The 25,777-nt window shown below is 47.1% G+C and overlaps 10 protein-coding genes across 10 annotated transcripts; 3 read left to right on the forward strand and 7 right to left on the reverse strand.

The window, feature by feature from the left end:
• Window positions 1-381: 381 nt before the first annotated feature.
• LY89DRAFT_722040 (uncharacterized protein) lies at window positions 382-3,106 on the reverse strand (the record flags this gene model as incomplete). The annotated part of the gene is made up of 5 exons (XM_018218697.1): window positions 2,866-3,106; window positions 2,230-2,808; window positions 1,257-2,183; window positions 693-1,213; window positions 382-641 (listed from the first exon to the last, which is right to left on the reverse strand). The coding sequence occupies exons 1-5, from the start codon at window positions 3,063-3,065 to the stop codon at window positions 382-384; spliced, it is 2,487 nt and encodes an 828-aa protein (XP_018066768.1). The 5' UTR covers window positions 3,066-3,106.
• A 665-nt stretch (window positions 3,107-3,771) lies between these two features.
• Window positions 3,772-6,026, forward strand: LY89DRAFT_709632 (MFS general substrate transporter; the record flags this gene model as incomplete). Its single annotated transcript, XM_018217774.1, has 5 exons — window positions 3,772-4,143; window positions 4,190-4,401; window positions 4,447-4,680; window positions 4,817-5,727; window positions 5,950-6,026. The coding sequence occupies exons 1-5, from the start codon at window positions 4,066-4,068 to the stop codon at window positions 6,024-6,026; spliced, it is 1,512 nt and encodes a 503-aa protein (XP_018066769.1). The 5' UTR covers window positions 3,772-4,065.
• Window positions 6,027-6,055: 29 nt separating this feature from the next.
• On the forward strand, window positions 6,056-7,985 carry LY89DRAFT_688126 (putative D-amino acid oxidase). The gene is made up of 5 exons (XM_018215643.1): window positions 6,056-6,737; window positions 6,791-6,956; window positions 7,003-7,273; window positions 7,319-7,418; window positions 7,465-7,985. The coding sequence occupies exons 1-5, from the start codon at window positions 6,247-6,249 to the stop codon at window positions 7,496-7,498; spliced, it is 1,062 nt and encodes a 353-aa protein (XP_018066770.1). The 5' UTR covers window positions 6,056-6,246; the 3' UTR covers window positions 7,499-7,985.
• A 1,788-nt stretch (window positions 7,986-9,773) lies between these two features.
• On the reverse strand, window positions 9,774-11,374 carry LY89DRAFT_623574 (uncharacterized protein). Its single transcript, XM_018211021.1, has 2 exons — window positions 9,930-11,374; window positions 9,774-9,878 (listed from the first exon to the last, which is right to left on the reverse strand). The coding sequence occupies exons 1-2, from the start codon at window positions 10,918-10,920 to the stop codon at window positions 9,805-9,807; spliced, it is 1,065 nt and encodes a 354-aa protein (XP_018066771.1). The 5' UTR covers window positions 10,921-11,374; the 3' UTR covers window positions 9,774-9,804.
• Window positions 11,375-11,809: 435 nt separating this feature from the next.
• Window positions 11,810-13,523, reverse strand: LY89DRAFT_207237 (uncharacterized protein). The gene is made up of 6 exons (XM_018205830.1): window positions 13,320-13,523; window positions 13,139-13,269; window positions 12,740-13,090; window positions 12,556-12,695; window positions 12,413-12,511; window positions 11,810-12,359 (listed from the first exon to the last, which is right to left on the reverse strand). Exons 1-6 carry the CDS (start codon window positions 13,348-13,350, stop codon window positions 11,981-11,983), a joined length of 1,131 nt encoding a protein of 376 aa, XP_018066772.1. The 5' UTR covers window positions 13,351-13,523; the 3' UTR covers window positions 11,810-11,980.
• Window positions 13,524-14,088: 565 nt separating this feature from the next.
• Window positions 14,089-16,623, reverse strand: LY89DRAFT_709636 (uncharacterized protein). Its single transcript, XM_018217775.1, has 2 exons — window positions 15,046-16,623; window positions 14,089-14,999 (listed from the first exon to the last, which is right to left on the reverse strand). Exons 1-2 carry the CDS (start codon window positions 16,192-16,194, stop codon window positions 14,214-14,216), a joined length of 1,935 nt encoding a protein of 644 aa, XP_018066773.1. The 5' UTR covers window positions 16,195-16,623; the 3' UTR covers window positions 14,089-14,213.
• Window positions 16,624-16,892: 269 nt separating this feature from the next.
• Window positions 16,893-18,243, reverse strand: LY89DRAFT_722047 (uncharacterized protein; the record flags this gene model as incomplete). The annotated part of the gene is made up of 3 exons (XM_018218698.1): window positions 16,893-17,483; window positions 17,546-17,914; window positions 18,112-18,243. 3 exons carry the CDS (start codon window positions 18,241-18,243, stop codon window positions 16,893-16,895), a joined length of 1,092 nt encoding a protein of 363 aa, XP_018066774.1.
• Window positions 18,244-19,084: 841 nt separating this feature from the next.
• Window positions 19,085-19,366, reverse strand: LY89DRAFT_535545 (uncharacterized protein; the record flags this gene model as incomplete). The annotated part of the gene is made up of 1 exon (XM_018208095.1): window positions 19,085-19,366. A coding segment is annotated over one exon (282 nt), but the record flags the coding sequence as incomplete, so codon positions are not given.
• A 1,468-nt stretch (window positions 19,367-20,834) lies between these two features.
• On the reverse strand, window positions 20,835-23,173 carry LY89DRAFT_652883 (DUF1479-domain-containing protein). The gene is made up of 6 exons (XM_018212221.1): window positions 22,907-23,173; window positions 22,540-22,843; window positions 22,390-22,480; window positions 21,676-22,155; window positions 21,364-21,629; window positions 20,835-21,316 (listed from the first exon to the last, which is right to left on the reverse strand). Exons 2-6 carry the CDS (start codon window positions 22,825-22,827, stop codon window positions 20,963-20,965), a joined length of 1,479 nt encoding a protein of 492 aa, XP_018066776.1. The 5' UTR covers window positions 22,828-22,843; window positions 22,907-23,173; the 3' UTR covers window positions 20,835-20,962.
• A 413-nt stretch (window positions 23,174-23,586) lies between these two features.
• On the forward strand, window positions 23,587-24,922 carry LY89DRAFT_673403 (uncharacterized protein; the record flags this gene model as incomplete). The annotated part of the gene is made up of 5 exons (XM_018213359.1): window positions 23,587-23,598; window positions 23,870-23,940; window positions 24,326-24,423; window positions 24,523-24,787; window positions 24,835-24,922. 5 exons carry the CDS (start codon window positions 23,587-23,589, stop codon window positions 24,920-24,922), a joined length of 534 nt encoding a protein of 177 aa, XP_018066777.1.
• Window positions 24,923-25,777: the final 855 nt, after the last annotated feature.

Raw genomic sequence — 25,777 nt, forward strand, 5'->3', positions numbered from 1 at the left:
CTGGTGGAATTCAAGGTAAGGCTGTGTGTCAAATGTTACCCATTTATTATGCATGTTGACAGGCTCCGAGAACTTAAGCGGAGACTTTGTCAGCTCAAACCCTCCTGCGAGCGCCCTCCTGCGTGTGGTGACACAACATGGAGTTGGCAAACTAACTCGCTTCCGCGTCAGCTTTCAACTTCGGGGTCACAATAGCTCCGCATTTGTCCCGAGTGAGAAGACAAGGATTGCTCCGTTATTGCAATGAGTGGGTGTTTTAGCGTGTCGTTCTGCTCTTCAGGAGACGTCTTCTTCGGCAGCCTTATTTTCTGTTGGGAGTCAAACTTTTGAGAGCAACTAAATCACGCGGGGTAGATTCGGTTCTAGCCGTATAATGGAGTATTATACATATGTATGCTTCTCATCAGGCTGGTCGTTATCATGCGCTGTGCTGAAAGTGCAATGCCCAACACCATTTTTCATCGAAACTACACCCCACTGCATTGGTAATAGATGGCCTTCATTGCCCCTGTCTTCTTGAAGTGCATGACAAGCAGCACTGATCGCGAGGCTGTTTGTTGATACCAAAGGCATAGTCCCCTCGTACTTTCGAAAGCCGAGCGCTACAACTCCAATGACAAGTGTGATACCTACGAGTATGGCTGTTCAGAATTGTTAGCTAAGGAGTCTATGTAAAGACGTTCGCTACTAACTTGTAAATAGGGCAATAGGACTATAGCCACACGTCGAAAAGGAACTTCCGTCGTCAACACTTCCATCTGGAAAGAAAGCAGTAATCCGAGCCAAGAACAAACTTTGCGATATTAACCAATGCATGATACCGGATGAGATATATAACGGTATGCCATATTTCAAGGGCAACGAGATGAAGTAGCTAGAACGTTGAATTCCTTCAGGTTCCGAAACTCGAAGCGGCTTTCGTTTCCTATACATCTGGCTGAACTCCAACTGAACAAGAAAGCAACTCATCATGGCATTGTAGAACAAGTATAAGATGGACAGAACCAATTGTGGGAAATTTGCAATCAAAATATTGGAGATGAGACCGGCGGGATCGGTTCGAGGTAGGCCGATGTTGAGATATGTGTAAGGTTGCAAAGCACCAAAACCTAGACTCGCCAAAGATGAGATGCTGGTGGAGAATCCTCTGGCAGCCAGCGCTTGAACGGCAATACCCAGTAAAGCAGAGGCCACGATAAGAACAAGGAGACAACTAGAGATATAAGCTTTGAAAACATTTGAGATATTATGCTCACATTGAAATCAACAATACCCATCTTCTGACACTGGCCGCGGATGCCCAGTGTCGTTCTTGTTGTTTCCATTTCCTTGGCTCTTTTGAGAGCACCAACTCTGGCTTCACGAATCTTGTCTTTCGAGTCCTTCGTCTTATGAAATCGCTTTTGCCGGCCAGGCACATGTCCTCTGTCTTGGGTTCTGGGTGTCGAACGAAAGATTGAATCGCATCGCCAAGAGTATACAGAACATGCTTCTCGTGATCCTTCCGCGATGTCCACTGGTACTTCCGCAGCCACCAAACGACGAGCATTATACTAGTCTTGATGAGGTTGAGGATACAAACTGTGATCATGATTTGAGGCGAGTATTCGAATCTGCATCGATCTGCGGTGGTAGATGGAAGCTGAACGAGGCAGTAGTCAACCTCATAGAACGATGGACCAAGATACCATGTCTGTACAGGACCATTGGGAGGTTTTGCCCTATATTTTGTAGATGCCTGAGTCCCATTTTCGATGGCCCATTGATTCTTTGCCCACCCATCAGAATTGGGGATGATGGACGCAAGGATTAGGAGTGTATCGTTCATTTGTTGCTGAACATGGCGAGTATCATTCTTGGTGACGATTATCACATCACCTAGAGCGATGAAATAATCGCTGTATGTCGTGAAGCAGTCAGAGACATTCATTTGGGTATACAGCTTCGTGTTGGTGGCATTCTGTTGCATCCCTGAGATGACACCATCCGGAGTGAGTATCGGTATCTTCCACCCGAATCCTGGATGACCGTCGATAACCCAACTGAAACCTGGATCTCCAAGTCCACGACTGGCTGCAGCGGTCAGGTTCCATGAGCTCGAGGTGCTATTAAGGAAATAACTGTTGACAACTGCAACAGTATAATCGCTTGATGCTAGGGACGTGAAGACCGCAGAATTGTATCTATACGCAATCAGAAACTTCTTTCAAGTGAGAAAGAGATACAAACATCAAGTGAAGAGGGAGTGAGCTCGCAGCAAGAAGCAGCCACGAAACACGTCTCCAATTGCCAATCCAAGCAAAGTTGCGCAAGCTTGGAACTCCAATATCAAGCCATGTATCATTCTCGTGGGCTCTATCGATATTTGCTCGTGTCGGTGCAGCTTGAAGTTGCATGCAATAGTTTGATGCCATGAGCATGCCAGTTCCCAAAAGATTGATGAGTAAGTGTAGCCAACGATCCAATTGCTTGGCGGTCGTACATGAACCTTGGAAGATGGTACCAACGCCGTTGAAATGAGTGTAATGCGAAAGTGCGAAGACGGTGAGAGCAAAATTCGCAATCAAAATAACAGCGACTGTGATGGTGTGGAGGAGAAGTGCTTGACTGCGTTTAGACATCCAAATGCGCCAGCTTTCGTGCTCATCCACTCCGATTTGAGGAAACCAAAGTGTCAGATCTTTTTTCGATGCAAAGCCGCGGACCCGCCAGTTGTTGGCCTTCTTGGATTCTTCTTCTCGTTCGTTCTCGCCATCGTTTGGTTGAATTGCATCGACGAGGCTGTGCTGGTTGTCTGACTTTGGGCGGCTGTTGAACTCCTCAACCTTACAATCTCAGCACAGAACGAAGGGCAAATGAACTGACTGGTTTCTTGTCTCTACTTTACTCGAGATCTTTTGTATTGTTGGTGATGGAAAGGTCGGTTCTTCAAACCCAGCTGCAGGTCTTAGGTTGGAGCTTGACGAGGCTGCGTGCGACAAATCACTCAAGAGATATTGCTCAGAAGAATCCTGGATGTGTTGCGAACTTTCACTTGACTCACTCGATGGACTCAGAGGTGGCATCGTCGATCAATGCGTCTTATTAAAATCGCGACTATAGACGCTGAAGTTGCGAAGAGAATGATGAACTTGTATGAAGGTTGCCATCTTAAACCCAATAATCCCAATAATTTCGCCCCACGTCGAAGTATGCAACTCTGCATGAATGGTGCTCAAAAGGGAGTGCGGCTCCAATTAACTCACCGACAACCCAATTGCTGAAGCTTCGCTGAGCCGCAAAGAGAAGGGAATGTCACTTGAGCGTCAAGATTGGCTCATCCAAGAATTTTAATGTTTTTCATTGGTGCTTCCAGCGAGGGACGGGCCGGAAGACAAGCTGGAAATGGCTGGCTACCGTTGACCAGGGTGGTTGGGGCCAAAGAGCAGACTCAGGGGCAGCCTCACGGAGTCTTCTTTCCGAAAACTTTCCCATCAACATTCTTGATGAATCCCTCGTTTTGGGACCAAGTTTTGCCGCATAGAGATGCCACACTTTGCGCGAGCTCCAGAGAAGGAATTGATTGCTTGATATTAATCAGGAAGCATGATTTCGTAGAAGTAGCACGAAGTCTTGAGTACAAACCTCGTATTACCAAGCCAGGCCTCCAGTGTGGTGCGAGAAAGCTCAACCATATTGCGGCATGACTTTTCTGAGAGGATATAGAGCTCTTTCAATTCCTGTTCTTGAATTTCACGAAAATTGAGGAAGTGCCTCGCTCCGGAAGCGCAACGCGCTTGCAGGAAGGTGATAGCAAAGCCATTCTTTAACAGTCGACGCAAGAGTGGAAAATCTGCGATGAAATTTAACACTTGCTTGCTATCTGAAGATGGATCTCGAACAAGTGATGAGATGAGTTTTTCGTAAAATATCCCATCAAGTGCGGGGAAAGTGGGATGCCCCACCACCTACGCACAAACTAAAACCTTCCGCTTCAACAAATCTCATTCTTGAACTCAGGTTCTCCTTTTCTAGAGAAGTTGCCGTCAGATTAATTCAGTGCATCAGGTCCTCCAGATCGCTACGATGAATAAAGAACTATACCCAGATATAGAAACCCCGAAAGGTGCCTCGGAAGACGAGAACATCGCAGCCAGGAAAGAGGTAAGTTCATCTTCTCATTATACAGAAGATATTTAACAGCTCTTAGACCTCCGAGAACGTTGTAGGAACTCCACCAGAGCGCACCCAAGCAGAAAAAGCTCTCGTCTGGAAACAAGACCTCCGAATCGTGCCCCTTTGCGCTGCGATATATCTCCTCTGCTACCTTGACCGCTCAAACATCGGAAACGCCAAGACATTGAATTCTTCTAGTCACAATGATCTACTTTCGACGACGCATATGACTGATTACCAATACACGTGAGTAACTGTCTTGTTTGAAAGAACTCATCTGACTACAACCAGTATTGCGCTCATGGTTTTCCTGGTCGCTTATGCAGTCTTTGAAGTTCCGTCAAACTATCTGCTCAAGAAACTAAGTCCCAGCAAATGGATCGCTTTCCTGATGCTCTCATGGGGCGCTGTTACTATGGGTCTGGGTGGTGCGCACAATTTCGCTGGTGTGACGGCTATTCGATTCATTTTGGGCATGTTTGAAGCTGGTCTCTTTCCTGGCCTCGTCTATCACTTGACTTTCTGGTAAGTCTCAAGTTCTTGGAAGTTAACTTCCAATTCCTGGAAGTTATGTTCTAGAGCTGGTGCTCTGAATGCACTCCAGGAACATGCATCCCTACCCCCGAAACGCACATTTACTGATCCGAGATCGTGGCTACAGGTATAGAACAGACGAGCGTTCAATCCGAGTCGCCTTCATCCTCGCCTCAGCTACCCTAGCCGGCGCATTCGGAGGCGCAATAGCCTACGGCGTCGGCCACATGAACCGCGTATCCGGCCTCTCCGCCTGGCGATGGCTCTTCATCCTCGAAGGAATCCCATCCTGCATCTCCTCGATCTTTGTGTTCTTCTTCCTCCCCGACTACCCAGAAACAGTAAAATGGTTGAACCCCGAAGAAAAAGCGCTTGCCATCAACCGCTTACAATTCGAGGCTTCGCATGGCCACGACGAAAGTCTAACGTGGGCGCAAGCGAAAGATACGTTGACGGATTGGCGCTTGTATGCGCATTATGCTGTGTATTTTGGGATCTCGACGCCGTTTTCTAGTTTGTCTTTGTTTACGCCGAGTATTACTGCTGGTCTGGGGTACAAGGATCTTCTTGCTCAGCTCATGACTGTACCACCGTACGCTGTTGCTTATGTGGTTACACTCCTGGTTTCTTTCTCGGCAGATCACTTCAACGCGCGTGGTCTTCACTCTGCGGCAATGGCTACTGTTGGAGCAGCAGGGTTCGTGGCATCAGCGAGTCTTCCGGCGCATGCTTACCATTCTCGTTATGGTTGTCTGATCGTCGCTGCTTCTGGTGCCTTTTCCTGTATCCCGCCACTGCTTGGTTGGCTTTCTTCAAACCTTCATACGACTGGGGCAGTTGGTCTTGCTATAGCGATCAATATTTCGGTTGGAGCACCTGGTCAGATTGCTGGCGTGTGGATTTATAAAGCTGATCAAGCTACGAGAGGATATCCAACTGGCCATTGGACAAATGCTGGCTTGCTTTTCTTTGTGGCGGTTGGTTGTGTGGGGTTGAGGATTTATTATGGATTGCTGAATCGAAGGATGTTGAGGAACGGTGCAACTCGGGATGTCAAGAGGCTATTCAGGTATTGATTAGACTTAGTGTAATAACTGTTTGGAGGCTTGAAAAGAAGAGTATCAAGTTCAGAGCCGCTCTAGCCACGTGACTACTCAGCACATCACTTCCCATCCCTCTACATCCAGTCTTTTTATAGTAACAAAGCATAAGACCAATCGAAACTCACCTCGTAATCTAAGAATATCAATCTTTCAATAGGACATCAAAGTCCGCTCCTCCTCCTCAAGATCGGCACATCCGTTCGCCAAACACGGCTCACCCGGCCCCACCTTTGACCCAACCACAACCCACCATCCAATCTACAAAACGCCCTCTCCTGCCACAGCCTCACAGCATTCGGAGACGGACATCCATCAAATCTGCCTTGGCTCGAAGCAAGATTGTCATCAAGAAACTCATCCTCTGTCTCGCATCCGGAGGAAGAACCCCGCAATGAAGAGGACCTCGTTGCCTCCTGATAAGAAGTATAAGAAGTATCTATAAGTCCCCATCATCATGGATTCTCCAAAACAAAAATTCTCATCCGAAAAAATGACATTCAAAATCCTCGGCGCTGGTGTCGTCGGTTTAACCACCGCCCTCGAACTCGCGGCTCGATACCCACTAGCTCGGATCCAGATCCTCGCCACCCACCTCCCGGGCGATCGGTCCATAAACTACACTTCCCCTTGGGCGGGAGCGAATTGGCTATCTGTAGCGACGGACAATGGACGACAGGAGAATTGGGATCGGGTTACTTATAAGAAGTTTGAGGAGTTGGCTGATGGGAAGGGGAATGAGAGTGGAGTGAAACGGATGCCGATTTGGGCGTTCTATGATAGTGAGAAAGAGGATGCGGGGATTTTGAGTCAGGGAACGGGGAAGGTTTGGTATGAGGGGATGGCGGGGCTGAGGTGGTTGAAGGAGAAGGAGGAGATGAGGGAGGGCGCGAAATTGGGGTATGAGGCGAAGAGTTTTGTGGTTAATGTTCAGGTGTATCTTCCTTGGTGAGTGCTTGGTGTATGTTCTGGTGGAGGAAAATAGCTGACATGATATGAAGGTTGCAGAATGAAGCATTGAAGAAAGGGGTGGAGATGCTGAGGACGACTGTGACTGATATTCGAGAATTGACGAATGATTCGGATGTGAAAGCTGTGTTCAACTGCACAGGTCTCGGCTCGTATAGCTTGAAAGGCGTGGAGGATAAGTTGCTCTATCCGACCCGAGTGTGTAATCCCATTCCAACTCTGCAAGCCATGCTGACGACACCAGGGTCAAGTCATGCTAGTTGAAAACCCTAAGACACCTATGGAACGCATGTACTTCCGCAGTCCCCAGCGAGTCAACAAAGATACCACATATGTCTTTCCTCGAAATCCGGGTGGCGGGGTCATCCTTGGTGGCTGCCGCTTTGACAATGAATGGGACGGTGAAGTGGATCTCGAGTTCGCAGAAGATATCAAGAGGAGATGTTGCGCTCTGGCTCCTGAGCTTGGGAAGCCAGAAGACCTGAAAGTCATTCAGCATGCAGTCGGATTGAGACGTAAGTTTCGCATGCTCGACACCGAAAATACTGACACGTGAATAGCTAGCCGGAAAGGTGGCCCTAGACTAGAACGAGAGAGTATGGGAAAGACCATGGTGATCCATAATTATGGCGCTGGTGGTGCAGGCTACCAAGCCTCATGGTAGGCTTTCAGTATGTCTTTATGAGTCGTACTAACATATTCTCAGGGGATTGGCGAAAGATGCTGTTGATTTGTTGTAGACTGACTAGAGACTGTGACAGACTCCGACGTTGGGAATCCCTGAAAATCATCCATGAAGTTCAACATATCGTCAAAGTTCGATATTTCGACGTATGAATTAGGAATTGCTTGAGGCACTGGTACCTGAAGCTGCGCTGCTGGACTGATCTCCTCTTGCATAAACATCCTCGTCCACAAACTCTGTATATGTAGTCGAGTTTGATGGTGCCTCAAAGTTGATGGATCTGCGGTAGTCATAATGATAAGACGAACATTGTCAAACATTCGACTGGTATTGATATTTCTGGGATCTGGTTGTCCACTTCCAATAGCTATATCTGCTTGCCTGTCTTCTCGCTTGTCCAACTTATTCAAATCGAAGTCTATGACACCTTGAGGATTAGTCGCTTCATAAAGACGAGTAAGAAGTTCGATGGTCTCGCTCCATGCCCCTGCAATTGGCCATAAGCCTTCCCATGATTTCAGAGTTTTGCAGATGAAAGTAAGATCTGTGGTGGACTGGTTGCTGTTACCGTGATCGGATGATTGGGCCATTCGAAAGATCTTCCATAAATGACAGCAAGCCGCAGTCTCCAACGCAAGTCCGGTGAATGGACCATGTAGCAGTTGGCGGTCCGTCTCATCACCACCAAACAGCTGGGAAGCCATCTTCGTAATCTCGTCTGCATGATGAAGGCATGTCTTGACTACACTTCGGCCGTCAGATGGCACAGGCGAGGATGGTGAATCAAATGCAGGATCGCCGTCATATTCCGGAAGATACTCTTGATGAGCAATGCAAAGAGCGTGGTTAAGGATGAAATGAAACTCCACAAACATGCTACCTTGACCAAGCATGCGATGCGTCTTGTAATTCTTCATAGACCATTGCATTCTGGATGGCAGATTTGCTTTCCATTCCTTGATGGCTTGCTCCGTCTTGTAGAAGTTACTCCCTTCGTCCGATGGCGCTGAAGGAGGTCCCATAAGGCCGAGCGCAAAAATATCTGCCATGATTCCCCAGAATTCGATCGCCTTGATGAAGAAGGGGTAGATCTCTTGGCATTCGGGGTCAGGACCAGCATCGAGCAGTAATCTTGGACCAGGAGGCGCTTCCTCAAAGAAGAATGAGGTTTCAGAACAAGGTAGGAAGCAACGAAGCTTGGTGGTATATAGCGTTTGTGGTCGAGAGCAGATGACGGATGATATTCGATCCATAATGAAGCAAGTCCACAACGTCCTTCTTCGGACCTCCTGTTCCCTTGCAGAATGTCGTTGGTGATACTCTCTTCCAAGACGCAGTGCTTGACTCATTCGGATGGCAGTTCCGATGTACATCCAAGCCTTGTAACCAGTTCGACAAAGTAACTCTCTGAAGCCTAGTAGAAGGTTTGCTTGTGTTGAGGAGACTCAATGATAGTTAGCAGAAAGAAGTGCAAATCGTCTCGAAACGCACCAGTTGGTTGATCAGACGTATCACGAGAGTGCTTTTGAGCACTCATAGCCAGCCGATTCGACAAATCCAAAGCAATTTCTCCATTAAACAATCCTTTTGATTCCGCATCCGAGACGTACAACGCGCTCAGACAATAGATAGCCGCCAACAAGAAAGACGGTAGGTCTGCCCAATCCGTAGCCTCAAAAGAAGGTCGATGAATACTTTGCCTAATGAAAGAAAGATGAGGAACAGAAAAGAATAGACGGATCAGAACTCGATGTTGGTCTTTGGGCACAAGACTCTCAAGGATGTCGCCGTCTTGAGGGTCTGCGGGAGGATCATCTTCACTCCATTTGCATTGATCTTTCAGACGTAGGCAATTCCGACAGCATGGCTTCGCGCCGTTACATTTGACTTTTCGATGTCGACTATTCTTGTTAGTCTTATCGTGATGAGGATAGGGAGTATACCATGGGAGACAGGCTCTCGGTGTGCGCTGCTTTGTGTCGTCGCGCTTTCTCTTTTGTCCCTTCTGTGCTGCTGGTGAGTCCATTGAGTTGAATTGCCATTCACAACAAACGGATGCAGTTGTAAATGTTGTTATCGAAGCTGTAGAATAGAAATGCTAGATGGGACGAAGTTGATGATAGGCGATCATTAGTAAGCAAAATGAGCTGGCACCGTGAGGCGCGGGGCATTTGAAGCGCTGGAGTTATAGTGGCTAGAGCTCTATAATCTATGAAATGCGGTGAAGAGCTGGGAGCCTCAAAACCCTGAGAGCTCTGACGACAAAGGGAAGGTAGAACAGGAGGTCCCTACCAATGGTATCACAAGTCATCTGCTCGCAAATATTTCGTCCAAGCATTGTTACATTACAAATATTATATATCAAAATCCAGTAGTATCGATATACAGAACAGAACCTGCAACGACAACACTCCCATTGATGGGCAATCCCAGAGCTAGATCACAATTAGTCTTCTATTTCACCAAATAAGTCAATAGATACTCACCTCCACTGGTCGTCAAATATAACCTATTCGCATCCGTACTCAGTCTCCCAAACTTCCCCGCCGTCACACCAGCCAACGTCGTACTAATATTATTTCCAGCAACCACCTCCGCCACACTCTGTCCAGAAAGCAAGACACTCAATTCATCCTCCTGGTTCTGAGCAATGAATGCCGTCCCATCGCTCTTGAAAATAAAGTCATCCGCTTTTGGGACATTCGCTGTCACTACCTGGGACACGCCATACGGTTCCGCTTTGGCGTTGATCAAGATGCGGTTTAGAGATCCGACTGCGGTGTTTGTCCAGTATAAGTAAGGGGAGTGAATCTTGAGACCATTCACACCCAGGTTCGTTGTAGCATTGGCGCCGAATTTCATGAGAGGGTCGTTGATAGCGATGTAGTATCGTCCGGTTATGGTGTTGACTTTGTACACCCAGCCATTGTAGACATCTCCCACGAGTATATGATACGCATTCAGAGTTATCATACCATTCAGAAAGTCCGCAGACTCGATATCAACCAGCTTGGACACAGTAGCGTTGCTAGTGACGACGCCAGCTGAACTGACATTGAATGTATTCATGTTGATCTCCCATATCGAATTGACGCCACTTGTCTTGACAAAGATGTCATTTACAAAAGCGGATGTGATGACGTAAAAGACTCCTGCCACAGTTTCAGAGATACCTAGACATCCCATATACTCTGATGCGTTCCATGATGCCACGGTAGTGGGTGCCAGGACTCCTGTGGGGTCGACTTGAATAACTTCTGGTGTATCGAGGCGAGAAACCAAAAGGCGACCATTGGCTTGGACAGCGAGGTTCTCACACCAAGATGGAAACTCAAAGGTATGGAGGACGTTGACAGTCAGAGGTAGCGAAGGGGTGCGTACCGCAAGGGAGCTCTCAACAGTAGGAAGAGCATTCCCAACCCGAGGTGCGATTGCCAAGATGGCAAGTAAAACCCATGAAAGAATTAGCTGCATCATGGTGAAATGTTGAAACAGCTCTTGGGAAGGTGAGAGGGAACAGCCGTGAGAAGAATGTGCTTCCTGCAGGTTCCGTGCTCTACTTGAAGGCTGATCAAGGTAAGTTGAATCTCGGATCCAATGAACAGACTCGGACCCGATGCACTGGAACGGGAAGGAGACGTAAATTTGATTGACGGATAGTGCTTGTTAGAGGATTAGTGGCCGAGATATTGGATGTTGGTTCCTCCCCGCCACCAGCAAGGATATGGTCAAGATGTGTCCAGGGGCTTTTGATAGTGAGCTTCGAACCACGTGGGTTGCGATTGGATGCAATATTGTACCAGGATAGAGGTGTCTCCTCATAAATGGGATCTTGGAGAACAGATCCGGTGGCTGGAAATGTCACAAGGGTGGATGACAAGGCGGCGCGGATGCTGTGTTACTGCAACTTAGAACTTTCCGGAAAAACTTTTGAGATATCAAGTCGAAAACTCGGAAAACTTTTCCCAACTTGCTTGATGAAATAACTCAGCATCATTAAATCCACTTGGAAGCGCTCTGCTTTCGAATACAGTTCAGGGAGTACAGATGAGCGCATGAATATGCAGGTACATCCAAACCCGTCCACCGCAGAGGCGAAGCAGTTCAACCCGATCCCCGGCTTCTTGCAAGATTTTCTTTCCACCGATGTGAAAGGAGTCGCATACGCACTCTGGGGTATCGGTGATAGCTTGCATATATGCGTCCACAATTGATACCAGGCTCTCGGTTGAATACCAGTTTTAAGCGAGGTGCAGCAGGGGCGGACGGACCATAGTATAATTGAGCCTTATCTTGCGCTTCTGAGTGCGGGACGGATAATTATATTGTGGGTAATAAGAGGAATGACGATTTCAAGGGGTCAATGCTCAAGCTGTGGTTGATGGTCTTGTTTCGATTGCTAGAACTCCCCAGAACTCCAGGTATCGTGTTATCCGCAAAACATCTCCGCGATATGTACGTCCCTGCTATCATACCCATACTCCGTACATCCAACGTAATTGTACAGCGTTTTTCCCTTCATCACAACTGCCCCACCTCAACTTTGCTCCCACGGACTCACCTTCCCCATATGTCCCACCGCACTCGCACTCCTTCCATGCTTGGCATCCCCCTTCTCTACATCCGACACCTTGACCGAATACGAGACTTCTTTCAGAATAGCATCATGTGTGTCTTGAATCGGTAAAATAATCTCTTGACTTCCAGTATCGCTCTCTTTCCTCGAACCCTTGCTGCTTTCGCCAAGTTTGCTGAATTGTCGACCACTGCCGTAGGATGGCTGCTTGTTTTTGAAGTCGTATTTATTGAGGACGTAAGAGCTTGATCGCTGTGATGCAAAGCCTGGGATAAATTTGATGAAGAGGGGTCGGAGGAGAGGGACGGAGCTTGCGATTGCGACGAGGGTACTTTCCACACTGGGAGATGTGTCAATTGCTCTGCTTTTGGGGTAATAATTGGAAACACTTACATTACCCATGTAAATAATGGAACTGTGTTGTATGTATAATCTGCTCTGTGAGCTAGAACTCGGAGATAGACAATTTTCATGATGACTCCCACAAATGCTCTACCTTCATTAGCAGATCTCCTAGACCGAGTCGGACTTCTTACAAGAAACTAAGACTCAGCAAGAACGAAAGACCAATCTTCGTTTTCACATTCATCTTGAGTGTCCAAAGCATCGTTGCTGGAAGGAATGTCAGAAATAGATCCGTCGCTCCGTTCCATCCTGAATGTGCATATCCAATGTACTAGCACAATTAGCATTTTTCACTTCTCAAAATATCCGACTTACAGTCTGTACATCTTCCGGCCAGCAGTGAGTTTGTATGGTAAAGTCCCAAAGAGCTCGAATATCATCGCATTGAACATAAAGTGTAACAACCACAACACCATTGCTGATCAACTGTGCCCAGAACAGACCCCACAACGACCACCTTCGAGCCTTGGTGGTACCAAACAGCTTCAGCATCAAGATGATGAATGACAATCGACCAAATGTAGAGCCCATGACACCGAACGATTGTCCTATAGCATTGTATTTCAACGCTTGTGTAGCTTCTGCCGTTGGAATATCTTCGTAGTGTCGTCCCCAGCCATAATGGTATTGTACAGAGATGAGAGACGCCATGCCAGTAATGACACACTACTTGACGATCAGCGAAGAATTGTCTCTGTGAAGAGGAGTACTTACCACAGAGATAACCACCAAGATCTCACTCAAGCCGAATTGGCGCGTCACAAACTTCTGCGTGTAACATCTTGCACCAACTATGAGAATCGCAATCGCATCGAGTGTCCAAATCACTCCAAGCGCAGATCCGCCTGTGGTACTTCAGTACAAATAAATCAATACTAGCGCTCCCAGCACTCACCTCTGTTAACATCAGGCACAGACCCATCCATCTTGAGAATCAAGCATAAAAAGTCTTCCTACTTCAAACTCAAAACGAAGATCTGCTAGCTTGCACAAAAGAAAGCAAGTGGGTATCCCGCATCTCAAGTACTAAAATCCCCATTCTTCCCATGTCCAATGGATAACAACAGCGGGACTTATACATCGCCCTCCTTCCAAATGCCGTCGCTTTGATCGCACATTTGCATCTCTACAATCAGCACCCTGCCGGTTAACATAGAGCGTTCATCGGACAAAGCTGCCTGGTTCCTGGCTAAAAGCGCAAAAGTGGCGTTCTGCGTCGAGAACAATATGTGTTCCGTCTCTGCGGATATGCAGGTGCTGGGATATATATTGTCAGAATGAGGGATCTGATAAGAGAGCCAGTGAAGTGGCAGCTGGCTGGCCCGTCAAAATCTGGTGCCTTTGAAACGTTTGAGACCCTTGGTGGAATAATAGCCTCGAGAGGTAGGAGGAAAACTGTGTGGGTTGGATACTTTTGAGAGGAGGATGTCTTCGAGTTGCTGGAGCTTTCATTCGTTGACCGTGACGATTGGTTGTTAAAATACAGCTTTGTTTATTGGTTTTCGGTTTGGTCAGACTATCCACAATTGTGACATCCAAATGCACCTCCCTTGTTTATACATTTTCAGGGTTTTTGCATCTTCGTGCTTGTTGACTCGTATACGGGATGACACCGGAAACAATTTCACATGTTACCTCATGAAAGTCCACTTGAGAAAAAGGGACTGCAAATAAAATATGTATTGGTATCTCCTAATTCATCGCAACCCCAAAACTCAAAGCGCCTCGCAAATGCACCATATTTTCAGACCAAACAATTTTACAGGACCACCAAGACCATAATACGATCTCACTCAATACTCATCTTCATCAATCCATCATTGGTATCCACCATACCCTGGAATCCCACCCTCTTCGGTCCTCCATTCGGAGCAATTTTGCTAGCATCTCCGTTGCTGGGAGGTCGACTACCCCATGGGGCAAGATCCCGTTGCATGGGACTTTGCATGACAGGACTGTTATGTACACTCATACCTGGACTGACAGCTCTACGCTTGAAGCTTGTAGGATCGAAGTCATCGTCTCGTCGACGCTTATTGTTCACCTTCCTCGTGATCTCTGCTGGTGTTGGACCAGGAGCTGGTTGTGGTGTAGAGGATCTTGAAGGTGAGGATGGTTGGTGATCGGAAGTAGTAGATTGTGACATGGTTGGGAATAAAGGCGGCGTCAATGTAGATGGTGAATCTAAGCATATATCTTCGCTGATTCCCGATGATGAACCTCGAGGTAGGAATGGTGGAGGGGGAGTTCTCTCATCCTTGAATGTCTCCCAAAACTCCTTGCCTTTGGAGTTGCGCATGGCATGCTGCTTGAAGCTGCTTGACAACCCTGATGTAGCATCCGACATGATCTCATCTTCTGGTATACCTTCCAACAAGTCTTGTGTAGTAGGTCCAAGGCTGGGAGAAGATTGCGATGTCGTAGTAGTAGAAAGGGGTGGGTGTCTTGGTTCAATATCCATGTCCGCCTCTCTAGTTTGTCGAACAACTTCTGCCTCTCGCCGAACCTCTGTCTCAACTGGTGTGCTCTCCTCCGCAAGTGCTGCTCGAATACGCGCAAACCCCTTGGTCTTGGGCTATAAATTGTCAGTAGAGATTGATAACCTGACCGCAGATACATACCAGCATATTTCCCCTCCTGGTCACTGGTCTTCGAATGACACCACGCTGACCATCTCGACCTGGTGTGATAGGGTCAACACTTTCTAGGGTAGACTTCAGCGTACCATCATCGCTCTCACTGCCGGATATGTGTAGTTGATTCGCCGCCCAGCTTATGCTCTCACGCCTTGCTTGTAGACCCTCCGCCTGCTCCCTGCCAAAGTATCCACTATTCATATTGTCGACGCCGCGCATGGGAGGAGATTTCGAGCTTGGACTGGCCATGGATGCACCGCTTCCGCTACTTGAACTCTTTCTACTCTTTCCATGTCGTAGTCGAGCGCGTTGGAAATTCATCAAACTGCTCATTGCTGGTGATTGTGTGGTCCATGCATTTCCGGGGCTTGCCTGAGGACCTGCAAAGGGGCCTGCGAGTTTGTTCACTTGTGGAGTCGTGAGTATGGAGTCATCGATATCGTCTGCGTCCATCAGGTCATCGTCGTCCGAGGAACTGCTTGATGATTCAGAACCCAGCATGTTCACACTTCCCAGAGAACTGGAGACTGTCATGCGCTCCGCATTTGCCATAGTCGACCACAAAGAAGTGGAGGCGTTCATGGATTCGGAGTTGCTGGAGAAGTGCAAACCATTCTTCCTGTTTGGTATGTTCATCGCCCGCCCTGTTATGGTTGGAGAGGAGTCGGGCGAAGATTGCTCTGCTAGAGTCGAATGATGAAGGTTCGTCGCCGCGCGAGAAAAGTCTAAACCTCGAGACCGCCTCGGAAGCACACTAGACGGTGAGCCATAGGTCTGCGAGTGATCAAGTTTGGGTGATAAAGGTACACGATTGATATATGCTGATGTGTTTGGTGACATCAGGTCTCGTGCCGGCATTTGTAGAGAAAGGCCACGCGGGAAGGCTGGACGACGCGGAGTGGATGGACTCGCCTCGAGTGCACTATCGTCTTTTGATTTCCTCTTCTCTGGCTCTCGAAACTTTGGGGATGGTGACAATGTTGGAGGTCCGCCATCTGATAGTGAGCGTGCTTTCGAAGGAGATCGTGAGACTGCTCGTCGTCGTCGCGGTGTTCCGCCGTCGTCCATCATATCATCTCCGTCCCTCATATCCACATTGGGATGGAGAGTATCGTTCAATTGACTCCTCAGCATTGTTCGACAGTGCTTGGGTGATTCTATTCGACTTCGAGGACGTCCGAGGCAAGGCTGAGGGTTTTCTGGCGTTTCCTGTCAGGTTCGAGTCGGGTCCTTGAGATCACCCATGGTTCAAATGGCAATCGGAGATTTTGGCATCTAGGGCTATAAACGCTTAATATATTGAGTAATACGAGCAGGTGCGTCATGCATCCAGACAATTGCGATTCAGACTGAGGAGATATCAAGAGAGAGGATTTACATGTTTCGTCCCACAAGGCTCATGCCGTATTACGGTCGCCGGGATTATTAGGCACGGACTACTTTTTAGACGAGCCGCCCCTACCCCTTTAGCTAGGCGATGACAATTCCAGAGGCTATGTCAGCAGCTGAGGTTAAAGTGAAGACTTAAAGAACTTGATATGAAACTTTGCGATATTTTTCGTGACATTTTGACGAGGGAAACGAAGTATTCCAAGCGTGCCATGCCTATGAAGCACAGAATGGTATACGGCAAATCAAACCCTCTCCGAGATGTGTATCATGATCAGGTCTCACAACGGTACGCAGTCGCTTCCGATAAGTCTGGCAAGCATGATACGATTTCGTCTAGTAATCTATTTGGTAGCAGTCCATTCATGAAATCCTCGCGCTTGTTGTGCTTCAGGCCAGCTACTCCCCGTAATCATCCTTTCCGAAGTCTTGACCACATATGCTCAAAGCATGGCTTCTGGGCTCGAACCCTCTGATACCATACCTGTATCGCTGAACAAATTCTCCAGACCAGGATTTTCCGGAATGTCATTCGTCGACTCCCACTGATATTTGGACATGAAGATTTCCTTTAGCCTCGCTGCACTTTCCTTATCTTCGAATCCCACAATGTTCTTTACATCTGGAGCCCAGAGATGAGACCGAAACAAGTTACCTCCCCAAAACTCAGCCCAAATATACAGACCACGATGCCGAGGTTCTTTCAGCCGTACTTCATAGTCCTGGAATACGCGCAACTTGACCTCCATCTTTTCTACAGATACCAATTTGCAAGCTCGGACCCAAGCTTGTTCATTAGGACGAGTTAATGCGACCTCGACTTGTTCTTTGCTAAGGTGAAGCCACAATATCATAGATTCGACATTTGTTAGGCATTCGTGCACGTATCCACAGCGCTCGACAAAATCGGACGTTTGATTGACCGTGGAAGGTTCGTCAAATTTGTTGCAGAGAGACAGAGCGAGATAGTCCAGAGAAAGATGCTTGATACATTGATGGTAGGGTTCGAGTGTCTTTAGCCATGTCAATGGAGTCTGTTCATGCCTCAATTAGTCCTGCAACGTGTTCCGATTTTCTTGTCGATGATTGAACTTACGCATAGCTCGTAACTTAGGTCAGCTCTTTCCCAGTAGCATGGCATGATATGTAGCTCAACTACCATTCTGTTACCCAGAAAATGTAAGAAGTCTTCCAAAGCTTCCGGGGCCGAGTCTACATGGTTGAGGCTCATGTCATGTAGCTTCTGGGCATACCCTTGTGCATGACAAAAGTGCCAGACGAAGTGTGCAGAACAATTCTCATCGGTAGACATCCAGTCACCTCCCTTGATCTCTAACGTTGGAATGGTGATGCCGGCTTTTCCTTTGTACCAAGAGTAGTTGGGAGCCTCGAATCTGTTTACGTATGTGAGCCATACAGTCGGAATGTCCTTTAGAACTCCAGGAAAGGCAAGATGCTCATACATCTAGGAGCGGATATGCAATGGAAGTTTCATCAACCCTGCAAGAAGCCTAAACCGAAGAGTTCAGCACTAATGTCTGTTTTTTCTGCGTTGGGTATGTAAAATTGAGTGCGGTATGATTCCACGTACCAGTCCGATGATGCTCCGTCCCCATTCATGTAGAATGGCATCTTGTGCCCACACTCAGAGGTTCGTGTTACATTGAGGGTAGAGCCCAAAATGTTATGACATCGATCACACCCGATGCCGAGATAGGATGCATCCTTTTTGTCTTCTGACTTCCACTCCCGCATGCTCTTGGAGGGGTGGGTAGTTTGCGCAGACCTAGACATCTTTGTGGGAATGGTAAATATCTTTGTCAAAGATGAAGATGCGATGCCAAAATGAAGATGCAAGATACAAGATCTGAACGGAAGCCGTCTTATACTGCTTGTAAAGTCTATGGCGCTACTCGCACGCGAAGCTAAACTAATATAGTAACGCGTCAACCATGCTGTGTACTAGCCACACCGCTACACTACTAAAAGAGAATTGGTCTGCATGTCTCCGTGCCAAACAATTGAAAAGTTCTTGGTGGATGTCAACATGATCGGGTGAATGCAGCCTAACGTAGTCAGTACTTAGACAAGAGCGTCATTTGGTTTGTCAGCTTTGCTTCGTTTGTGCATACTTTTTGATTCATCTGGTCAGGTTCACAGGCGTGCTGGGAGGTAGGACTTGAAATTACGATATAAGAACCATTTAAATTAAAGTGCTAGATTCTTGTGTATCAGTCCGTCAAAGCCTGTCCAAATGTTTGTCACACGTAAACTAAAATTGAATTCACATGTGTCTACTCTAAACTTGTCATCTCACGAAACTTCATATATCTAATTAACAAGCGACCAGCGCCGTTCTATTGGTTCTTCTATCTTTAGGGCATTACTACGTAATACGATGCGTTGGCCAGAAATCCGACTTTTCATCCCAGACAAGCTTCTCTCTCTTAGTCATTTCGCTCTGCAGATCAAGCGATTTCATCATGTTCCAGATATCTTTCAACCTCATGCCGTCCTTGTACTCCTCGCTGTCTGGACTATGAATTGCCATGAATTCCCACCTCACTTGTGTCTTTTGTGGTGTGAAGTATGGGTTGTCCTTCAGATCATCGCTCTTATGTATCATCCACTTATCGTTGTAGTACTGTGCTTCTTCTGTTAAGCCAATATGTTCCAGTAAATCGATGATGGTAAAGAGACCATCTGCAGGAATCGGTCCGAGTTTCTGTTCTTTCTCGTCATCTTTGCCGTTGTAAGTCTTTTCCCATGTCTCTGCCAGCATTAAAGGGATCAGAAGTTGATGAAAGCTGGCGGTACTCACCTCTTCGATGAATTTAACCATGCCAGCCAACACTCGAATCCACATTGTAATTTTGAGCCCTTCCATCGTGCCAGCATGCTGGCGAAACTCAATGGTATGGCCTTGTCCAGTGCTAAGCCTATATATACTAGCGCGGGCGGCAAACTTCACGCCCGCCATATTGACGTTGTTGGCTCTTCCCATGCCCAAAGCCATTGCAAATTCCAACAGCGTATCGAGATTCGGGGCTGCAAAAAAGTATGGAATGATTTCAGCGGGTAGAGGACGATATCCAAATTGTGCTTGGAATCCTTGGGTGACACTAGCCATAGATCGCATACTGCCTCCCCAAGTATGATGTAATCGACGCAGGGGATGAATAGAACATATCTGAGGGTCGAAGATATACATGAAAGAAACGAATTTCTTCATATACTCCAAGGGAAAGGCATTTCTCGCGTCAAAATGTCCTATGTGGACATGAAGACCAGAACTGGAGTTGTTGCTTATCACATAGGTTTTGTTAATGAGCTCACAGACCGCGAGCACATCTTGAATACTCTTCTCGTTGAACTTTAGTGCTGGGGTCTTAAGCTCTACATCGATATATTCGTACTCGGCGTAAAAATCCGGGTCTCCCTCCGTTGGCGCGTCAACTGTTGCGTCTTCATCAATTTGCCAAAAGTCCATTGTCTTCCCTTTGAAGTCTTGCAGGTCGACTGGAAAACCAGCAGAATGGAGGAGTTTTGCAAGATGCCTTCTGGGGCGATTCTCGTAAGCGCCCGACCCATAGCCGTCCGGGGGAAACACCAACATGCGAGACTCCCCACTAGGAGGCTTGCCAGCCGGGTCCTTCAGAAATGCTAGATTGAACTCGAATTCGACTCCGAAAGATATTGGTAAAGACATTGGTGGTATTGGTTGAGAGTAATGTGGAGGTTTTCGGTAGTTTAATACAATGGTATTGTTGTGGTGTGATTGAAGGTTCTAAAGTTTGAGTTAGAGATATACCAGAATAACTTATAACATATTGTAAAAGACATTGTCTACATTGCCTCTTTATTGACTGAAGAAAGGGTTTCTTTAGTAGAAGGTACAAGGCATTGTCAACTCTGAAAGCCATTGTGAGGTTTATTAAGCAACTTAATGAATCGCGTTGATAATAGAACAAGGGCAATGCTGGTGGCTGTTGACAACAAAGCGGATTTTCTGAGGTATTGTGGAGAGCATTGTGTAAGACCCAGCATTGATTGCGAAATCTTCAAGATGCAAGCTCATGATTGAATCAGCTTGAGATGAAAGTGATCTTTGAAGACTTCAATACTGGGAAATGGAGCTCATTATGTTGATCCTGTTCGGGAGTTACACTGGGCTAACAAGAAGGAATTCTACAATTCTGCAGCCTCGACCTCACAATATGACATGACCTCATGATTGACCTTTCTTTGAAGGACATGGAACGAACGTCCTTGTCCTAGGCGGACAATGAAGCCCCGTTGTCCCAAAGAAGGTCGTATACGTTCTGAAAGAACTTGCATTGGTGAAGGAATTTATTTTGCGAAAGTAATTACTTTATTTGGATTTCCTGACGTACGAGGCCAGAAACGAGTAACGCCAATAACTGAAGCGCGGCCGGTTCATCAAAAGCAACGCGAGACGTATTTTCCACCAGTTCCCATGTCAAAGTCCTTCGCAAGCCTGTACAATCCCCATTCATTGACGGTCGTACGTAGCCAGGTCATTGAAGCCCAAAGCCTCATTAGCCAAGCGACGAACCTCAATTTGGCCTCGTGTAATACCATCCTCAGTGAGATCGAAAGGTGCAAGACCAAAGATTCTCTTGCCCCCGAGAGTCAAGATATCCTTAGCAAGACCTCTATCCTCGTGCTCCTTCTCCAACTCCTCTCCATCACGAGAAATCATGTCCGGTGGTGGAACGCCTTCGATGAAAGCCTTACGTTGTTCAACCAGGTTGGAGATGTTGTAGGCAGTGAGAGGAACGATGGGAATGTACATGACGGAGGAGTCCTTGGTACCTTCATGCTTCTCTTCGACCTTGTGGACCATCTATTGAAGTTAGCGAATGACTTTCGGGATATTAGAGCCATGCGTACATCACAGTGCCAGAAGACATAGTCACCAGGAGCAGCCTTGGGAGCGGCAACGACGGTCTTGCTCAACTGGAGGTCAGGGTGCCAAGTGTCCTTGACAACTTGACCAAATCCGGGATCAGCACCGTAGAAATAAGTCGACTCCATGTCAAGCTTGTTGTTGGCATCGAAGAAGGGACGGAGCAAGATATAAGCAGTGGAGAGCTTGATATCAGGAAGAAGTTCAATGGTGCCACACTTTGGGCCATTGTCAGCCAAGCTCAACCATCCTAGATCCATGTTAGTTCGCTCTCAACTAGCCAAGTGGGCACATACCTTGAAGACTACGGAAGACAGAGCAAGCACCCGGACCGCCGTACAAGTCGACACAAGCCTCTGTACGATGATTCATATCGAAAGCATCATACTCCTCCCAGCGTCCCTCCCAGATAGCACTGAAAGTCTTGCTGTTCTCCTCATCCTCCCAACGCTCAATCGAACCATTGTCAAGGTGGTAAGGGAGAGTTCCCGAATCACCAGGCCATCGGATACGGAAGCGATCAGCATACAAGGCTTGACTACCAACGTCGACCTCAGTATCTTCATCACAAGAGTACAGCTTGCTCATAGCAACCTGAGCCTTGATCATGTCTGGATGAGTTCGACCTTCAAGTTGAGGCTTGGTCCAATAAGTCTTCCAGATTTGGGGGTCCTGGGCAGAAGGGGGACCAGCAATAAGGGGGTGCTTTCGGACATAGTCCATCAAGTCAGACTTCCACTTCAGAGCTTGCTCACGACTGACGACACCACGGATCACTATGTCAGATATGTTAGCAGTCGAAAGATGAGAGACACGTTTACATGTGTGGTGTCAACGTCCAGCCTTAGGTCGCGCAACAACAAGACGCGAAAAGTCGGGACGGGGAGAGTTATGGCGGGAAGAGTCAAGACGCGAAGGATCTTGGGACAATAGGTCTCGTCGAATGTGCAGCAAAGGTTGGGACGTTTGACATGACATGAAGTGGTGCAGTAAAGGGTCTTCAAACTTACCACAACATCCTCGAGACTTGATCAACTTAGCAATATCCTCTGGGAAGGTGCCGTCCGGGCCAATTGAGGTGAATAGAACAGTTGGGATATACTGTCAATTTTAGCGCGTTACTTTCACGCGTTTTTTTCGCTTTCAGTTTAGCAACTCACGTCAGGTCCAGCGGCCTCGATCTCAACTGCTCTCTCCTTTAAGGCAATGCGAAGACGGTCCCAGCTTGCTTGAAGTGCTTCATATTGCTCCGGGGGGACAAGACGCTTCTTCAAATCGACGAACCGATGCTCCAGAGGCTTAGGGAGATCGGCTTCGAGATCAGACCAAACTTGAGTGAGATGGCCTGCAGCAGCTTGCTTTTCCAGACGGGTGAACTCTCGACGACCTGCTTGGGTGCTGGTAAGAGAGATCATGGACAATCGGTGACTGAGGGTGGCAGCGGCCATAGTGAGACGCTGGAGGCTGGTCAGGATGTGTTATTCAAATTGATTAGATTGTCTAGAGAGGACAGGCTCTTTGACTTACTTCTTCTGAGGTTGCTTGATATAATCGAAGTTGGAGTTGTGGGGTGTTCACGTCGAAAATGAGACAAAGTTGTCGAAGAAGTCCTTATAGTCGCGTGGAACAAGCAAGTCAGGCTTCGTTGTTTAGACCACAGGCGAGGTGCGAGATCGGGTGTTGGCCTGGTTCTTAACTCTTTCCGAGCCCTTGTGGCTAACTTGAATGTCGTTCACATTCTGGGACATTTGCCAAGTTACACAAATACCAAAGAACTTGATATGCAGCTTTACTTTCTCAAAATCCAAAATAGGGATGGTGTCTCAACTATCAGGTTCGACATTTCCCCCACTCTTCATGTGCATACGGCAAATCGGCTAGTCTCCGGTGATACGAGCCAAACAAGATCATGTTTTAATCGATCATGTTTATCTTATTAATTGTGTGGGATTTAGTGGACTTCCCCACACATATGTTGTTTAATTTCGTAACGTTGCAATCCCAACAAGGACGGTCGTACACAAACTATGTCCTTGTGCCACATTTCATTTTTGCAGGCTATGTTTGCGCCTAAACCCTGTATTTTTTAGCGACTTTAGCGCGTTACACAGGCACTTACCACGCAGAATTAGTAGTTAAGGTTATTTACCGCGTAGCACAAAGCTAGAGTTAGTTAGGGTCAGGGTTAGATGTTAGGAGTAGGGTCAATGGAAGGTAGAGTAAGTGGGTAGCCTATAGGTAGCGCATAGGCAGCGCGTAGATAGCGCCTGGGTAGCTTATAGACAATGCATAGAGATTGTAATTTTAGCGACCTTAATAGATATCAAGTACGTTCTGCTGCTCTCTTGAGTTCTGTGCTAACATCAATTGTACCTTTCGCAGCTCTTGCGTTCTTTGGCGGGACAATATACAACCGTGTTGGAATCAAAATCTGTCTTATGTTTGGAGTATTTGACTACGCTTGCCTGGCATCTGCATACTTCACTACAGCACATATCGGTGATAAAGCAACTCTATGGGTTGTATTGGCTGGATGTTTGGAAGATCTCTCTGCAGCTATGGTAAGTTGTTTGCCAAAGATCGGTCTTCCACGGCTGACCACTCCCAGCTATGGACAGCTCAAGGTGCTGTGACGATGTGCTACCCAACGGAAGATATGAAGGGGAGATGATTTTCGGTGTTTTGGACGATCTTCAAGAAGGCTGGGGTCATCGGTTCCATTATTCTCATCTGCCTCAATTGGAATTCGAAAGCCGGCAATTTGAATGATGGCTCCTACATTGCTTTCATCGTAATCATGCTTTGCGGCTGCTGTATTCCGCTGCTTTTGATACCATCAGACAAAGTGATTCGGACAGATGGGACTCAAGTGGTTTTGCCACCGATGCCAACCTGGAGGAAAGTGAAACTCGCAGCACTTATTTAATATTGCTAACTCAACCCCAGGTCTGAAGTGAAGGGCATGTATCACGTACTTCAGCAGAACTTGTGGATTATCACCTTGTTCCCTTTCTTCGCGGCCTCCAATTGGTTTTACATGTACCGTAGGTGGCACCTGTTACTTTCAGATATCACATTCCTTCCCCTGCCCTCCACTCTGTCTTGAGACATCGTTCTATACCAGCTAACATACCAATGATCAGAAACAAATGACTTCAACGTTCCTAACTTTGCATCAAGGACCCGTTCATTCAATTGGCACTGGTCCATGTTCTTCAATATGGTTGGTGTCTGGACCATGGGCACATTTCTCGACTTTCCATTCAAGTCGAAACACGTGGGCAGAGCAACACGTGCAAAGACTGGAATTGTGTACGTGCTTGTAGTGACGCTCGCGATGTGGGGTGGAGGTTGGGTCTTTGTCAAAGATGCAGTGAGAGGAGTTAGTCCGGATCCACTCATCGGTGTGTAAGTGATCACCCCAAAACAATTATCAGCTGCTGAAATTTCTCCAGACCCGAGTCAGCACGCTACTTCCCCTATCTCGCCATCTACATCTTCTACGCATTCTACGATGGATGTTTCCAAGCCTACGCATACTAGCTCATAGGTTCGCTGTCCAATAACTCCGCAACTCTATCTCACTATTCCGGATGGTACAAGTCGATCCAATCTGCAGCAGCAGCAGCAGCAGCAGCAGCAGCAGTTGTCTGGCGTCTCGACGGACTTAAGATTTCCTACAGAAGCATGTATATCAGCACATAGGCTATCTTGATGGGAAGCGTGCTTACCACGTTCTATGTTGCCTTTACCAAAGTCAAGGAGCACAGTACTGATGAAGTGAGAGTGTTGGTAGGCGAGGGATCTGGCTTTGACGGCCCCGGTGCTGCTGGAATCGATGACTCTGAAATTTCGAAAGGTGACGTTCTAGTAGGAGAGACGAAGGTTTGAGAACAGTAGAACAATTAGTGGTTGGAGATTCGATTGGTGAGACATGTGAAGAGCAAGTTCTGCCAATGTGAGGGACCGTAGATAAGACAATGAGTTATGGACATCAGATTGCTCGATATCATTGTATGCTTTTGGAACATTTCCTCTCCACAATGATTGAATCGGAATGCCGTAATCTGGCAACAAGTTGATGCATCCCTCCAATTTCCAAGGTAAGATTTTTCATCATGCGCTCCAAGCACGCTTGTTTATACATTTTGGCATGCACTCCATGTCCCAAATTATTTAACTTTGTTTGATCTTGTGTCTGAGGGCAAACAAAGAACAGGACGTATATGGAGCCTTAATTCTGATCTATTTCAGCTCTTCTCCGCTTCCTTTGCCATCCTAGGCCTCAGACATAAGATGTGAGACTGATATCGTGTTATAGACTGTATATTATACACCAAACAGAACTGGTCTGTTATATAACTTATTTGAGCCGAGCATGCAGAATTGTGGAATGTG

The sequence above is a fragment of the Mollisia scopiformis genome, assembly GCF_001500285.1.
Source record: "Mollisia scopiformis unplaced genomic scaffold LY89scaffold_21, whole genome shotgun sequence".
Lineage (NCBI taxonomy): Eukaryota > Fungi > Ascomycota > Leotiomycetes > Helotiales > Mollisiaceae > Mollisia > Mollisia scopiformis.

What these genes read in the sequence shown, in the direction of transcription:
- LY89DRAFT_207237 (XM_018205830.1), bottom strand. Translation starts at nt 13,350, where the DNA reads ATGGATGGGTCTGTGCCTGATGTTAACAGAG. An exon ending in TCTTGGTGGTTATCTCTGTG is followed by an intron (nt 13,091 to 13,138) that starts GTAAGTACTCCT and finishes ATCGTCAAGTAG; the next exon opens with TGTGTCATTACTGGCATGGC. An exon ending in CCATTATTTACATGGGTAAT is followed by an intron (nt 12,360 to 12,412) that starts GTAAGTGTTTCC and finishes CACATCTCCCAG; the next exon opens with TGTGGAAAGTACCCTCGTCG.
- LY89DRAFT_652883 (XM_018212221.1), bottom strand. Translation starts at nt 22,827, where the DNA reads ATGGCCGCTGCCACCCTCAGTCACCGATTGTCCATGATCTCTCTTACC. An exon ending in CAAGTCTCGAGGATGTTGTG is followed by an intron (nt 22,156 to 22,389) that starts GTAAGTTTGAAG and finishes TATCTGACATAG; the next exon opens with TGATCCGTGGTGTCGTCAGT. An exon ending in TGTCTTCCGTAGTCTTCAAG is followed by an intron (nt 21,630 to 21,675) that starts GTATGTGCCCAC and finishes ACATGGATCTAG; the next exon opens with GATGGTTGAGCTTGGCTGAC.
- LY89DRAFT_688126 (XM_018215643.1), top strand. Translation starts at nt 6,247, where the DNA reads ATGGATTCTCCAAAACAAAAATTCTCATCCGAAAAAATGACATTCAAA. An exon ending in GTTCAGGTGTATCTTCCTTG is followed by an intron (nt 6,738 to 6,790) that starts GTGAGTGCTTGG and finishes CATGATATGAAG; the next exon opens with GTTGCAGAATGAAGCATTGA. An exon ending in GCAGGCTACCAAGCCTCATG is followed by an intron (nt 7,419 to 7,464) that starts GTAGGCTTTCAG and finishes ACATATTCTCAG; the next exon opens with GGGATTGGCGAAAGATGCTG.
- LY89DRAFT_709636 (XM_018217775.1), bottom strand. Translation starts at nt 16,194, where the DNA reads ATGCTGAGGAGTCAATTGAACGATACTCTCCATCCCAATGTGGATATG. An exon ending in CCAGGAGGGGAAATATGCTG is followed by an intron (nt 15,000 to 15,045) that starts GTATGTATCTGC and finishes GACAATTTATAG; the next exon opens with CCCAAGACCAAGGGGTTTGC.
- LY89DRAFT_623574 (XM_018211021.1), bottom strand. Translation starts at nt 10,920, where the DNA reads ATGATGCAGCTAATTCTTTCATGGGTTTTACTTGCCATCTTGGCAATC. An exon ending in ATATTTGACGACCAGTGGAG is followed by an intron (nt 9,879 to 9,929) that starts GTGAGTATCTAT and finishes ATTGTGATCTAG; the next exon opens with CTCTGGGATTGCCCATCAAT.